This window comes from Emydura macquarii, unplaced genomic scaffold, assembly GCF_026122565.2.
Source record: "Emydura macquarii macquarii isolate MOO-44397 ecotype Brisbane River unplaced genomic scaffold, CSIRO-AGI_Emac_v2 contig_1230, whole genome shotgun sequence".
Classification (NCBI taxonomy): Eukaryota; Metazoa; Chordata; order Testudines; family Chelidae; genus Emydura; species Emydura macquarii.
Window position 1 is genome coordinate 2,346,645 of NW_027131367.1, and position 15,840 is coordinate 2,362,484.

Consider the following 15,840-nt stretch of genomic DNA (forward strand, 5'->3'; position numbering starts at 1 on the left):
GCCGTGATGGCAATGAGAATCGAGGGGCCACGGTGATGCCAGGGCATTGGATAAGAACTGGGTACGTTTTTGGAGGCTAGGCTCATCAACGGCTATAAGCCAAGAAGCTCAGGGATGCAACCCCATGCCCTGGGTGTCCCTAACCTCTGACTGCCAGGAGCTGGGACTGGACAACAGGGGATGGATCACTTGATACACTGGGCTAGATGGACCATTGGTCCGGCCATTCTTATGCAATATTGCCTCTGCCGGCTGGTTCTCCCGAACAGGCATGATACTGGCAGGGGCTAGAATCCTGCTCTCTGGAACGCTTCCAGCCCAGGGACCCTGCATACCACAATACCCAGGGCTGGCATGCAGCAGTGCAGCCGGCCGGGAGAAGGTGACCAGCACTCACCACCCTCCCACTCCCAAGTGCCAGAGCAGATCTCTGAGAAAAGAGGGAGGGAAAAAGCTTTCGATCTACCAAGCCTCAAGTTCAGAGCTCCCCATTTCCCTCGGTACAGCCCCCCCCCCCCCATACACACCATGGGGCGGGGCTGCTCCCTAAAGCAGGACAATGTATGTCACCCCCTTTAGCAGGGAAACACCCAGCCCTGAACTCCCGGCAGGTAAATAACAAAGGAAACTGATTTTCAGCTATTTTGATTTACATTTACCTATAAATATGAGGCAACATTTTTAAAGCGGCCTCAGCCCAGCCACCGATTTTGTGCAACATCCAATCACAGGCACCAGAGAGCAGAACCTGGTCCCCTAACGAGCTAATCTGCTGGCCGCCGTCAGGTACACGTTTCAGTGAGGGCTGCTTGGGTCCACAAGACTAAAAACTGCCCCTTTCAGCCTGCCCCCAGACTTTGGAGAATAATCCCTGCCCCTTCTTAGAGGATCTGAAAGCACTGAACACAAGAACGTTCCATCTTCGTTAGCTAAGCCTCACACCCCTTGGGAGGTTGGCAGCACCTGCGTCTTATTGAGAGGGTTTCATGAGGCGCAGGGAAGAGAAGGGACTGGCTAAGTCAGAATAAAATTATCATTATTGATGAGCAATGAGATCAGCGCCCACGCCCTGCTCTGACCAGCCACGCTCCCTGGCCAAGGATTCCCGGCTCTTTTGACACATGCTGCAGCTTCCCCGGGTGTGTTTCTCGCGGACGCACAAAGCTTCCGGCACAGCTGTAGGGGCTGAGCGGGGAAAGTCTGGTCCCTACATAGCGTATTGCTCCCGCCATGTACCTGTCAGGCAAACACGCTCACATGAGCCCCCCCGGCAGTCGGAGCTGTCGGACACTCACATTTCCGCTGGGGTCCCTACCAGCCCCCGGGGACGCTGGGGCCTGCGTTGTTCTCCAGACACCCGGCTGTGCCATGCAGCGGGGCTACTCCATTATCGGACCATGCCTCCCTCGCCTCCCCCCGGGCCCTCCGCAGCACGTCAGCCTCGAAGGACGGCGTTTCCTCCTCGCCCGCCTGTGCCACCGGAGAGGGCTGTGTTCGGGGGCCAGTTCACGTGGAGGGAGCCAGCCACTCTCACAGGAGGGCAAATGCCTCATGCGCCAGGCAATGCGGCACCTTGCCCCGCTCCCTGGCTCTGTCCATAGGATGAGAAGCCGGGGGGGGCCCTTCCCCTCTCCCACGACTGGCCCAGGGCATGCTCTGCGGGGCTTCGTTCCCACTCTACAGAGGGAAGGAGCGTCTCCGGCACAGCCGCTCACCCTAGAACCTGACTGAGAGCTGGGCTGGCTCTGAGCCCCGGGGGGGGGGGGGGGGGGGGGGGGCGCGGCGCACGACACAGGGACACTGCAGCTCCGTTCCCAGCTTTCCACGTTTGCCTTCCCCCGCAAGGAGCGGATCTGACAAACAACAAGGCGCTTAAAACTCCGATTAGCTCGGAGAGGTTTGTGCTGGGGAGAATTTCCATAGGCCGAAGGCACCCTTCACTCCTACGATCCAGCAGACAGAGCACCGGATTGGGAGCCAGGACTCCTGCGTTCAGCCGCTGACCTGGAGGGAAGTCACGGAGGCTCTCTGTACCTCAGTTTCCCCAGCTGTTAACTAGGGACAATGATACCAACCCACTTGCACAGACGGCTGATGGCTCTGAAGCACTGGGTAACTGCTGCACCGTGCTACAAGAAGGGGCTTTACAGCGGCGCCGGAGCTCCTCCTCTGAAAGACAGAGAGTATCGCCCATAGCACTGCGGGCCCCCCATGCTGCCCTGGGACACGGAGCCAGGACTCCCCCCGCCTTACCAGCACTTCAGGGCCGAGTGTGTGTGGCAGGCTCTTGCCAATCAGTCTCAGTGGGCGGTTGGACACAGTGGCTTCATCTCCCCATTACACACAGAGGGTCCCTGCAGGGCCCAGCGTGCGCTGCTGAGCAATAAGCCAGAAAGGCAGCAAATCCCAGGCATCTTTATCACCCACGGTCGCGTCCGTCTGCTGGTGTCTCCCAGGCTTTCCTTGTGCTGCTCGCTGGCTTGGTGTCTGAGGGCCCAGATGCATGAGCAACGCTGTGGCCTGGCAAGGAATTAATTCACGACCCTTCCCAAGAGTCACCGCTGTTTAAACGATCCTCTGACGTGCTCCAAACGAGCTGGCAAGCCTTCCAAATTCTCCTTCCCCGCAGGACAAAGGCCACCGCCTCGGCGCTGCGTCTGTGCGGCTGTGGGCCTAAAGACGCAAGCACAAGGGAGCAGAAACACACGAGGCCAAATGCCACGACGGTGCGCAGAACCGGTTCTCATTCAGCTAAATGGCCAACTAGACAAACTGCCCTTCTGCACAAGCAATCACAGGAACTGCGTGCACAGCGTACCCACGCATTTTGCGCACGCAAATCCAAACATCTGGCTCTAAATCTGTGACTACGTTTCACCACATCACCCACTTATGTCTGAAGATAAAAATAACTCCCGGGCTCAGGGATTTTTATCTTTACCGTAGCAACGCCTCCACAGACATGCAGGATCTCCATGTGTCCAGGGGCCTGGAAGCACACCCTGCCTGGAAAGCTTGTTGGTTTCAAAGGGGAGTTGCAGGCACAGAACTAGGCCCTTGGGTTACCAATAAAACCTGTTTTGGCACTTGGTTTCACAGCTGGGAGGGGATGGGGGAAGGCAGGGTGAGGCAATCAATCAATCGATGAAACAGTACATGCGGGAAATGACCCAGCATTTTGGTGATAATTCACAAAGTTGGCTAAGCAAAAAACTTCATGAAACTGCCCGAGTCTCGTGCTAACTGCATTATACAAAGCCAAGGTGCAGGCGGCTCTGTCTTCCAGCATCTGCCGGCTCTGCCTTCTACGCAGCTGGCTCAACAAAGCTAAGACAAAGCACCAGCCAGAAAGTCTTGTGCTAGGGATGTTCAACCTCCCTTCATCGCGACCCAGATGGATTGGGCCCGATTTTGCTCAGCCGTTTGGGAGAAATGCTTCATAAAGTCCCCTGGTCTGCATTAGAATTTCTGTTCATCTCTGTCATGAAAACCACCTCCTTTTCAATGTGGATGTTGCCGCTCGGCTGTGAAAAGAGAGAAACTGCTTGTGGGAGGAAGGGAACAAGCCAGAAAGTAGGACTCTGCTCCAATCAGCCTCAACGCCCCCTTTCCACTTCTCCTTCCAGCAGGAGCAACAGTGCGATGGACTCCTGTCCCCCTCCCCAGCACACACAAGCTGCAGGGTTTAAAGCCACCTGCACAGCCCAGGGGGAACCTGGAACTCAGGTTTGTACCTGGAGCAGAACTGGATTCCCGGCCCCCCAGACATGACTACTGAACAGTATGTGGATAACACCCCCAGCCCACCAGTGCCATCTGCCAATCAGCTGTCACCCTCTAATGGATGGCTAAAAGCACCAGGGCCCAAGGTCTGTCTGCCTAGGGGGCCACCATCACAGGCCCCCATCAGCTCAGGCACGGTGCCGTCCCACTCTGCAGCGCTGCCGGTGATCACCCTGTCCTGGGGAAGGTGCCAGCCTGCAGCAAGCCCCGCAGGGCAGTGCCCAAGGCGTGGGTCAGTATCACACATCGTTCAGGATCGGTGCCGAGTGGGGGCGCGCGGGGCTGCGCGCTCTGGCGGTTCCAGAACCGCAGCGACGCAGCCGGAAGCTTTCCAGCGGGTTAGTTCTTAAAAACCAAATGAAGTCAGCACGAGCAGCAGGAAGGAGCCGTTGGTTGCTCCCTGAGCTGAACCTCGAGCCACCTCCTCCCCCCCACCCCGCTTCCCAGGTGAGCTGATCAGCGGGCAATGCCTGCCACCCGGTACAGCACTTCCCTGCGCGCTTGGCACGTTTAACCCCTCGCCACTTATAAATCCTGCTCTGGGCTGGAGGACGGCTTTGACAGCTCCACCGAGCTCAGATCACATGAGCCGGTCATTGCCACTGACAGGCAAACAGCACCTACCGCCAGCACTTCCCCCAGGCGACTGCACTGATTAATACCCACCGGGATTTGTTTGCCGGCAGTGAGAAGTGCTGGGTAAGCAGCAGGCACCCGGCTCCTCACACTGCCTTGCTCCCCCGCCCCCACCACACCCAGCTCTCCAAAAAGTGCCCTCCGGCTGTGCCTCTGTGTTGAGCTGAGAGCACCCAGCAGGTGGATTCCTGCCGCAGCCAACTCCCATATCCCCACTTCCTCTCAGCATCTACCCTGGGACCAGAGCCGCTGCACGACCATCCCTGCTCCAGAGCAGAATCCCTGCCGCCAGGGACCGTTTCTGACGCTCAGACTTTCACCACCTGTTTTGCACCCTAATTATAAACCCAACAAGAACACATTTGCAGTGACATCAACGCAGCATGGGAGGAGAGGGCGCCGAGCACACAGCCAGCTGGCTCTCTCCTCTGCCTGCTGGAGAGGCAGACCGGGGAACAAGGGAGATGATTACCCGTCCCGATAATTTCCTGACACACAATGCGCGCGGCCTGACACAACAGCCCAGCTGCACGCGCTGCTGCGAGACAGACAGCAGGGATCTGCAAACCCAGTCTGGAGCCCAACGGGCTGGGGGGCGGCAGGTATGGCTGAAAGGCACCCTTCTCTAAAACCCTGCACCCAAGGAGCTCCGAGCACTTTACAAACACCAGTGGTGTTGGCTTCTCCAATGGCCACCCTTCTCGCCTCCCTGCCCAGGCCCAGCCAGCAACCGTACATAAACCTTCCTGTAGTCTGCGGGCTGAAGCCCTCGCCTCGGGGCCTTCCAGCACGTCTGTCCCATGAATCGGGAGAGCTCGGAGCCCTTTCAAGCCTCGCATATTCATGTCCCTCAATTCGCTTTGAGAGGGGTCTGTACTGTCATCCTAAATGCAACCACCAAACAGCCAAGGGAAAGCAGCCCGCTGCACCGCTGTGCTCCGAGAGCGCCGGTCCCAGGGCTGCCCGCCAGCACCCAGAGACAGCCCAGCTGCCAATGACTGTGCTCGGCTGCTGGCTGAATGGGGCACCAGCATACACAACATGCAGCCTTTGCCCGTAGCCCTGCCTGACACTGGGGGTGGGGGGATCTGACGAGCCATCTACAGCCACCCCACCCCGTGATCTCCAGCTCGCTGGGCAGACAGGATCCAGCTGCAGCCCTGGGAGCTCACTGATGAAGACTAAACTTCTTTCCACTTCACACGTCGCTCGTTCTGGGTTCTCGTCTGATACCGCGCGGGGCAAAGCCGGGCTGCCCAGCACAGTGGGCCAGATGCATCGATGAGGCACCAAATAACCGCCCAGCAAGGCAACCTGGATGCAAACTGCAGACCTCAACGCACCCCTCGGTACTCAGGAGTCTCCATTTCCCGGCCCCCACGTAGCCACTTCCTGCCTTGCTCCCGCTGTGGGGTTTGTCGGGCTGCCAAGTGGGGAAAGGTGGCTTGTGCCGCTTGGCTTTCCACACTTTACAGGAGCATCACATTTCTCTCCAGCAGCCTCAGGGTCCAGACACCCTCCCCTGGTCCCTCCTGTTTCCAGCCCATCACCTCCACGTGGGTCACAGCATGTCTTGGGCAAGATATTCAGCCTTGCCTTAAAAGGCCGCAGGTGATGAAGAAGGCACCCTACTTCTTGGTCAATTGTGGCAGGGTCGATCCGCTGCCCAGCTCAATGTCGTTCCTTGTTTCTAGTCTGAATTTGTGCCCTTCACCTTCCAGGCATTCGAAGGCACCCTTGGATACAGAAACCCTGTCGCCAAGGCTGGATGCCACACAGGCTCTCCTGCAAAATGCAGACCGAAGGCAAAGGGGCAACCGAACCACAGCGGCTCCCGTAACCTGCCACGCCATCCCCGAGCCAGGGCAAACCACCCCCCAGTCCGAGCAGTTTTACTGGCGTTGTAACGTTTCACCTTCCCGCTCTCTCACTGAGAAGCCGGGCCAGCAGCCAGACATGGCTATTTATGGAGCTACAAGGTAGGTCAGAGGCCAGGCTTTAAGCTGCTTTATTCACCCAAGTCCCATAAACAGCCCTGGGGCCAGCAACGGGAGCCCCACCGCTTCTGGCAGAGTGAGCGTTGGGGGTTTCTTCCACGCGTGGATGTTTGCCCCAGCCTGGAAAGAGCTCGCCAGCCGGGCACTGACACGAACGACATGCACAGGCCAGACACAGCCTTTGTCCTTGCTGCAGACTCTTCAGCTTTGCTTCTCTTTGCCAAAACTCCGGACAAGAGGGCAGAAGTGGGTCACTGGGTCACGCCAGCCTTACACCTCTGGAGCCCTGCGCGCCGGGCAGATTAGGCCCCCGGGGCAACTGCATCGGAGGCAGCAGCGTAAGAGCCTTTGGCGGCTTGTCCACATCAGAGCACACCGGCCCCCGGCCCGAGCGGGGATGGCAGAAGGGCCCATCCAGGAGAGGAACGGACTGAGGGCACAGGTCAGGTGTGTGTGGGGAGCTGGGCTGCGGGTCGGGATTGAGGGGCGCTAGTGAAGCAGCGTGGGAGAAGCTTGCACGTCCCCTGCCCACTTTATGTCCGTGTTACCTCACGAACACCCCTCGCTTCCAGGCCAAACCCTGCAGGAGCGGGGCAAGGGCAGCATGGCCGGAGTCCCGCGGCTCCGGAGCCCGCAGGCTGAGCATGAGCGCCAGGCTTGGGTTGCAAACCCTGAACCAGCTCGCCACGGAGGAAGCCCAGATAGCGCCCGGGGCGGGGGAGCTGGCAAGGAGCCGCCAGGCTCAGCCAGGAGACATATGGCAGGAGGGAGCCACGGCTCGTGCTCCAAGGCCGCCAAGGCTAGTAGCCCTCAAGGGCAGGCCCCGTCTGTGGCCCGGTTATTGGGCGTCCCAGCCCTCAGAGCTCATCCCAAGCCCATCCAGACCCGCAGGTGCCATGGACGCTGCCCTCTTCTGTTACCTGGCCCCGCTTGGCCCGGGGCGGGCACGCGCTCTCGGCTGCCAAAGCCCAGCAGTGGAGGGTGGCCAGGCCATGGACAGCGGGGACCGACCCGCAGGCCCCACACCAGACTCTGACTCGCCGAGATGGACGGCTGTGCACGAGGGCGACCCCCTTCCCCTCCACCTGAGGCAGGAGCTGCCACGGGCCAACCCCAAAGCCTCCCGCCCATGGCAGCCAGCTGGGCGACTCGGGCCTGGGCACCGAGAGCAAAGGCTGAGGGAGAGCGTCACCCAGGCCCACCTCCTGGGCCTAACCCAGCAGAACCTCTACCGGGCATGGGGCAGAGCCTCGTGGCTAGGGGAGGGGCTCCCTGCTGTCCCCCCGGCTCAGGCTGGGCCCAAGAGAACAAGCCGTCTCCAGAAGCCGGGAGCGCCCGAATCCCAGCCCTGACACCGGCGGGAAGGGAGTTACGGACTAGACTGAGGGCTAGGCCAACGCCTAGAAGCACTGCCAGGCTCAGGGGCAACCCCCCAGGGCTGGCAACCCAGGCCCCAGAGCCGCGGGGCAGTTCCTGGCGGGGTGGAGCCAGCCCCTCAGCCCCTGGAGAGGCAGCCAAGCACCCCAGGGGCAGGGGAGCTCTTGCCGAGAGGGCTGGGAAGCAACGCCTGCTCCAGAGACATTTCCCCCAGCGTTCCCCTCGCCCCCAGCCCTGTCCTGTCCAGCTCGTAAACAGAAAGCGGAGAGGGAGCATTCTGCAGCATCCTGTTTTCTCCCCACCTCCCCGCAATGGGCTCAGGACCAGCCCCCAGGAGTTCAGGGCCCCTTTTTCTTGCACAGGCCGTCTCTGTGCCGACCCCTGGACAGGCTGGGGTGGGGAGGGGTTCTGAGCCTGCTGGGGGAGGGCAGACTGCAGGACCCCATCTTCCCCCGTGGAGGTTGCTGCAGTCCCCAAGGAGCTACCAAAAGGGGAGAGCAGGATCAGGGCCCAAGGGTGGGTCATGTGAGCAATGTGGGGGGGGAGGGCTGGGGGCTGTGGGAGAGGGGAGGGCTGTGAGAATGACAGTACGGCCCCGCCCCCCATCAGGTCAAAAATAGGGAGGGGAAAAATCACCCCAATAAGCTGCCCTCTTCCGTGGATGGGGGAGTTGGCTCCTCAGACAAAGAGCATCCTCCCCCACAGCTCACCCCACTGGCAGACCTCAGGCCTGACACAGTCAGGTGCCAGGTGCCCCGGGCGCAGACACGCACGAGGAAGTTTTAGGCTGGGATTTGCAAAGGAGCCTACGGTGCCCCAGCTTCCACAGAAATCCAGTCGGATCCAGGCACCGAACACCCAGAGTGCCTTTGGGAAGGGGCAGCCTGCAGGGACCGATGGAGTCCCCAGCTCAGTACGGCACGCAGTCTGCCACAAAAGTTTTGCACGTCCCCTGGGCTTCGGGGGAGAATTACCAAGTCTGGTTTGTGGATTAGCCAAGTGAGAATTAAGGAGGTTCTGGAGGCATTTGATAAAGTCCGCTGGAAATCCAAGAGGAATGTGGGCTGATCCTGCACTGAGACATCCCAAAGAGTGGAATAGCTGCAGGCGGCCGGCGGGTGGAGTGAGGGATTTGGGTATCAAAAGTAAACAGTACAGGAGAGCCCACTGAACATATGCTGATGTGTATCTGCAGCAAAGGGGTGAGTGACAGACTTCCTGGGGAGCCAAGGAGAAGTTATTTGTTCAGGGACAACTGGAGCAGTAACACAGTAATTGTAGGTGTCATTTGTAACAACAGCAAGCAAAAATGTTCAGATGCCAGGGTGCCATCAGTCACTGTGGTGAGACGCAGCAGTGTCAATCCCTAAAATAGGCAGATTTTAAAGTGACTGCATCTCTTTAATCTCCTCTGACAAGATTAGGGGCTCAAATTGCTTGGCTGGTATCACCAGCTCTAAAGCATTTTCAGCGCAAATAAAGGGTTTGCTTCGAAGCACAAATCAACCTCAACAAGACTGTGCAGCCTCCTGCAGAGTGAACGTGCTTTTGTTTTTCAAAATCACACTGTGGAACTAGGTAATGCACAGTTACTAACACAAACCTGTGCTAGATACACAGAAATCTTCTTTTCCAATTTTCTTATTGGTGGGGAGAAAATCCCGTTTTTAACAGGCAGCATCTGGAGCAGGGCAATAAGATCCATTGCGTGTAGCTTCATTTCTGTAAATGGATCCCTTTACCAATAAAATGGTTTTGCAGCTGCAAATGGATGAGTTCTTTACACGGAGCCTGATGTGTAAAGCCTCCTAAGTGGTTTGGTTTGGTTTGGTTGTGTACTTAAGCCAAACACACACACACAGGCTTTTTAGCTTATTGTTTTGGTAAACATAATACCTGCATAACCAGCTTGGTGCGCTCAAAGCACTGTGAAGATACTCATTGCTGGATCACTCTTGATTTTGCAAGTAGCAAAATCGCGCTCTGCTGCCTGCAGAACTGGCCCCGTGTGCAAAGGGTTTTGAGTGATCACTGCATGTGGAATTCAACACATCAGGATGCAGGTGAGGTGTGTGCTAGGCCAGCCTCAGTCCATCATCATCAACAACTGCCAGAGGAGTGACACGCAGAATTGCACGCGGTAGATGTGCACAAATTAGCCCCAGACACACACAAGAACACAGCCACTGCGCTGCCGTTGGGTTTGCTGTGTGTTCCCGCAGCTGTAGCACACCCAAGGCCTTAAAACAACTGCTTACATAACACCCAGCTCCCTAGTGTGCCTATAGGACTGACTGTCAGCATTGTAGCTTCATCACCCTCTCCTGTCCTAGAAAATATAAGCCAGCTCACCAGCATTCTCACTAACCATCTCATTACACAAGTGTAAACAACAGGCCAATGCAGCTGGGCAACCCCTGGGAACAAAATCCAGCATGCGAGTTTAATGGGGAGCGCAGGGGTTTGCTCGCGTGGCTCTCTCCTCCACCACATGGTTTAAATCACAGAAATGCCTTCAGATGTAGCACAGACACTTGGATTCCACAACACAGCCCAGGCTGCTGAATAAAAGGCAGTGCAACCGTAAAAGCGGCCCAGAAAATTGCGCCAAGAGCTCTTATCGGAGCGAAACACAGCGGTTTGTTTCTGCCTGACAATTCCAGGGGAGAACATAAAAGTGACATTTCGAGGTATTAAAGGCAAATTCATGTTTCATTCATAGCCAGCTGAGTCAATCTTCCACCAGCACGCAGCTGGGAAGTGGAGAAGGCACACACCAATGGAAGCAGCAGATAGGGCAGTTACCGCACAACCCCCACCGGGCCGGCAGCCTGTTTTGACAATAAAAGTAAATGCCCAGGAAGACAATGAATGTGAAATCGTGTCTCGCGCCCACCAGAACAAACTGGGCCTGTTGCAAGGAGATTCGATGTCTTCCTTTCCGCTGGTAAAAAGCGGCCACATTTCTCACAGTCAGAGGAGGCCCGGGGAGCCAGACCCACCCTGGCTTTGCAGGAACATCTTCCCTCTGTAAACGAGGGACCTGGGTTCAAATCAACCACCAGAAACCAGTAGGAAGGGCAGCCGTGAAAGCCGCTCCAGCGAAGCTTACCCTGCGGTTTAGGATGTATGGCCCAGGGAATATCCATCATTATCCCAGGCCCTGCAGCCCGGCTCCAACCACCCCATCACCCCTTCAGAGCCCCAGAACCAACCCCCATGGGGGTTAGCGCCAGGCAACGTCCCCCCTTCTCTCAAAGCAGCAAGATCCGAGCTGAACCCCCCACAGCCCTGCCAGAGGCCGGCAGAGCCCCAGCCTCAGGAGCTGCTCCCGGCACAGCAGAGCCTCTTCCCCGGGTGGGAGCCGAGAAACACGTTTGCACCGGGTAGTTACCTCACATACAGATGTCCCGGGGACGCGCCCCCTCCCCAGAGGCTGCCACAGACGAGCAATCGGGCCGGCCCCTTTGCAGACCTTTATTCCCTTCGGTCCTTATAAAATCACCGCCAACCAATTGCAACTCCGCAGCCGCTAAAATAAACAGTAAAGCCCGTCACCACCACCAGGGTCGGACCGCGCTGCGGGGGGACAGGAGGGGTTAACTGCGTGCAAAAAAAGAGGGGGGTGAGCAGGCCAGGTGGGTGGGGGGGGGGGGATGCAATCAGGCTCACAGCCCCCTGCATGTGCAAAGAACAACGTGCTCCAAACAAACTCACCTGCGGCTGGGGCGAAGGAGTGGGGGGGGAGCGTGGGGGTGCAGCAGGGCTGGGGGCGGGACGGGGAGGAGAACACCCCTAGACGCATCCAGCCCCCCCCCCGCCCCCCGGCACGGAGCAGCACTTACCGGGGTCGAAGTGGGAGCTGAAGGCCAAGCTGGGGTTGAGGAAGGAAGACGACATGACAATAGCAAGGAGCTGTGCAGCCATTCCCACGGCACAGCGGCGGGGATCGGGGGGGGGGGGGTAGGAAAGAGGGGAGCAGGCGGGGGGGCGGGGGTGGCGGGGGGGCCGGACCCGCTCAGCGCTGCAGCCGCATGCCCCGCCGGGGAAGGCTAGCAGAGCCGCGGCCACTCGCCCGGCTCCTCCATCGTCCTCCTGCCGGGGGCGGGCGCTGCACGGGCCGGGGGGGGGGGGGGGCTGACCCAGGACAGCCCGGGCTGCAGGGCGGGTCCCCGCCCCGGCGATGCAGAACCGGCCCCCCGCTCCCCGCGCGCAGAGCCTCGTGCGACCTCCCCCCCCCCCAACCTCCTCCCCTGCACCCCGCGCCGGCTGCAGCACGAGCGGCCGGGAGCCGCGGGGTCAGCCGCGGGCGGCGGGGAGCCGGGGCGGCCGCGGGGCGGCGGCGGCAGCGGGCAGGGGCTGGCGGCGGGGCAGGGCGCGGAGCTGTTCCAGTGCTGACCCTGGGCGCAGCGGCAGCAGCAGCAGCAGCATCGCCATCTTGCTCTGGCTCCCCCCCCGCAGTAGCAGCACTGCAGTGCCTGCCCGAGCGGCGGGGAGGGGCGGGGAGCCAGCTGGGGGGGGGGCGCCAGGCTGCTCCCCCCCCCCCCGCCTCGCCCGGCTCAGGCTCCGTTTAGCAGCTGCAGCCGGGGGGGGCTGGTGCAGGGGATGCACCGAACTGACCCGGGGTTTTTGCAGGCACGGACGGATGGACGGACAGACAGACAGAGCATTTGTTTTCAAGTAGGGAATAAAAGGGGGGGGGAGGGATTTGTCCTGCAGACAGGCCCCGCCCCCACCCTGCTCACACTCAGGGGGCTCCCCCCAGAGGTCTGTGTTCTCCATTCTCCCCCACACACACACACACACACTTCGCAGGCTCTAATCACATCTCATGGTCCATCGGCTGACACAGCTTTACCCCCCCCCCCCCAAAAAAAAACGTTTCTGAAATGATGTCCCTGTTGCCACCCCCTCCCACCCAGCTCTCTCTCCCCCACACATATGCAGCCCCCCTTGGGCCAGGGCTGTGCACGGGGCGTCCCCAGCACACACACACACCCCACCACTTGCTGGGCCCTTGGCCCACGCTTCGCCCAGGCCTTGCACACAAGATCCCTCCGTGCCCCAGAACGATCCGGGATCCGGGCTCCCCTTGTGTCCACCCCAAGGGACCGACGCGCCCGGAGAAGCTCCCGATCTGCTGTTATTTCAACCCCAGAAAGCCAACAAAAGCGCCAAACAGAACAAACACAGATACCGGCGCCGGCACATGCCCCTGCCCGGAGGCCGGGGCCTTCGGCCACAATGGGAGGCAGATCCCCGTGGAGCCTGGCTGGCAGCGGTCCCAGCACAGCCCTGGTTCAGAGCCGGCGGCATCTCCCTGAGGAGGGCGTCTCTTCTGGCAGGGCTGCATGGCTGCAGCAGACACGGGCTTGGCCTTGGTGCACACAGCGTCCAGCGCTGCACCGCGTCGGCCCAGCCTTTCCAGTGCTCCTCTGTCCCTCGCTGGGGAGATTGAGTCTTTTGGATGGTTTGAAAGCAGAGGAATGGGCAGTCCTGGGTTCCGCTCCTACCCCTGCCACTGACTTGCTGTGTGACCTTGAGGAAGTCACTTCCCTGTCCTCCTGTGCCTCGGTTTCCCTGTCGGAGACGGGGGATGATATTCCGATGGGTCACAAAGGCAGAGCTGGGAGAGCTCCTGCAGTTCTTTTTACTGGTGTCTAAAGTGCTTTGAGATCCTGGTAGTAGAAGCGTCAGGAGTCATTTGACAGCGGCTGCTTTTGCGATCAGTGAAGCCATTCTTGGGGAACAGAGGGGGATTCACGGTGTCGACAGTCTCTGCGGCCAGGAGACAAGCTGGCTCCAGCCCCCTGGCGGCCAGTCCCAGCTCAGCGAAGTGCCACCCAGCTGGCCGGGCAGCAGGTGGGGGGGCCGGGGAATGAGCTGAGTGTGAGGACCCAGCATCCCATGGGAAGGGGGCAGAAAGGCTCTCATCTCACCAGGGCAGCCAGAAGGACTCCCCCTCTCTAGGCCACAAAGCATCACGTGCGCTCAGAAGCGTGCCCTCCCCCTAACCATACAGGAGGCCCTATCCTCCCAAGCAGAGGTATTGCAACAAGCCTGGAGAGAGGGTGTGTGCGCTCATTCCCCCCTCCCTGCCTCCAGGACATTTACTGAGAGTGTTGAAGGTCTAGGTGGAAACCTCATGTGATTGCCCTACATGATGAAATGTTCCCCAGGCCCTGCTGACACACGATGTCCCCGTGGGGCCCAGGCTCGCTGGGACTCACATTCCCACTTAGCCCCTGCCAACAGCTGGTTGTCCTGTTGCAGAGCTCACCTCTGTCCTCTGCATGGTGCCAGCACACCAGCCCTGCAGGTACACGGGGTAGCGCTGGAGACATGCAGCCGCCTGGTACGTTACTCAGCAGTCGGCAGGATGAGTTTCCTCCTGCCTGGACCCCTCTAAACTGCCCTGGTCGAGGGGCGCCACCGGGCAGCTCTCAGGGTTAGAAGGAAGAACTCCTCATAATACTGGAGATGGACCCGAATGACGTTTTTGGGCCACCCCAGCATGGAGATAAAGGCCAGTTGAGCTACTCAGACCCAGCGCAGACTTCCCCCGAGGTCTGCGGGCATTCATCTGCCGGGATGTGGCTCAGGCCCATCACGACTGGAAGCCTTCGTTGGAGGACAGCGGTTTAGCATGGCTGCACAGCCATAGCAGCGTGCCGGGAGGGGTGAGCTTTTAGCACAGGGAACACCCTTTCCCACACTTTTAATATTTAAAGCCAGATTTGGGTACACTATTAATTTTTTAGGAGCCCTGATCTTGCAAAGAACACGATGCTGCCGCTGTCACGCTGCCACAAATAGACCCTGGGCTAGAGAAATTACAGTCTTCTTGCAAACAAATGTTCCCCGAGAAGGCAGCCGCCGCATTCAGAGCTCATGTGCTTGCTCCCTGGGACTGGAGAATACATTGCTTTGTGCCCGGCTCTGATCGGCACAATTCCCCCTTGTAACCAGTGGGGAGGATTATGAAAGAGCGGTTGCAGAGCAGGCAGGCTGAGTGAGCAGAGAGCACAACACACATCAAAAGAATATTCCTCCTAAGTGGAAAGGGGTCAGTTGCCCCCCAAAAACCAGAGGGGGGTTTTTTATAGTAAAACTCACCCTGGTTTCCAAACAGGGCCCCCAGGGGAATCGCAGACTCAGCATTACAGACAGGTTCAAAACCGTTGGTTTGGCACTCAGTTGAAGAGTTTGTTCATGGAGCCATGTTTTTCAAAGGGCCGCTAACACCCCCTCCCCCTCCCGGGAATGTTTGCATGCCCAAATCAACAGCAGCTGCACATGCAAATACAGAGGAGTTTGCCCCCGCTGACAGGTGAGGCCGCAACGCTGCAGGTGTGCGGTGGCCAGGTGGCCTTTGGAAACTGGGCTCAGAATGTGCACGCAGGGCACAGTGACGACACACTGTCAGGACACCCAGTGACAGGCTTTCCCCCACAATTTGCAAAGCTCAGACCAGGCTTGAGAGCAACTGGCTCAATCCAGAGCAGGTCCCAGAGAGGCCGAGGGCATCGCTGTAGAACATTTATCCGCACTGTGGGCTTGCATGCTGCTTTGCAAACCTGAATGCAACTTGTTCCCAGCCCTGAAAAATCCATGCATACATGATGCAGCCGTTTTCTCTCCCCTGCCCTCCCCAGGAGCCTGCCTCACGTCTACAAATTACACATGCAAAACTATGCTCTCCTCTGTATACACATGCACGCAGGCCAGGACGGTAGGAGTATTACGATGTCTGGTTTTCAGGTGGGGAAACTGAGGCCAGGGAGGAGGTACAGGTGGTACGAGGTTACAGAGTGAGTCAATGACAGGAAAAGAGCCCAAGAGTCCTGGCTCCCAAATTCCTTGCTATAGCCACTAGCCCACACTGTCTCACTGCACTAATGAAGGATAAAACCTTATATGTTTGCCATGCTAATGAAATCTACCCTGTGACAAAGTGACGGCTGAACGGGTCATTCAAAAGGCTCGCCAAGGCTGACCCTTCTCAGTGGAAAAGCCGAGACACCACGGGAGACCCTCAACTACCAGA

The 15,840-nt window shown here is 58.8% G+C and overlaps 1 protein-coding gene across 3 annotated transcripts in view; it reads right to left on the bottom strand.

Moving 5' to 3' along the window:
* AATK (apoptosis associated tyrosine kinase) overlaps positions 1 to 12,215 on the bottom strand; it is a 46,331-nt gene extending 34,116 nt beyond the window's left edge. The window contains exons 1-2 of one of the 3 annotated variants that reach the window (XM_067547245.1): positions 11,639 to 11,762; positions 11,188 to 11,325 (exon numbers count right to left, since the gene is read on the bottom strand). Coding sequence is in view for 1 of the 3 variants with exons in the window: in XM_067547244.1 (XP_067403345.1) it covers positions 11,639 to 11,693 (55 nt within the window). In the remaining 2 variants the exon portion in view is untranslated. Of the gene's footprint in view, positions 1 to 11,187; positions 11,326 to 11,638; positions 11,763 to 12,192 lie in introns of those variants that run through there. The other 2 variants (XM_067547247.1, XM_067547244.1) reach the window with 2 other exon arrangements.
* Positions 12,216 to 15,840: the final 3,625 nt, after the last annotated feature.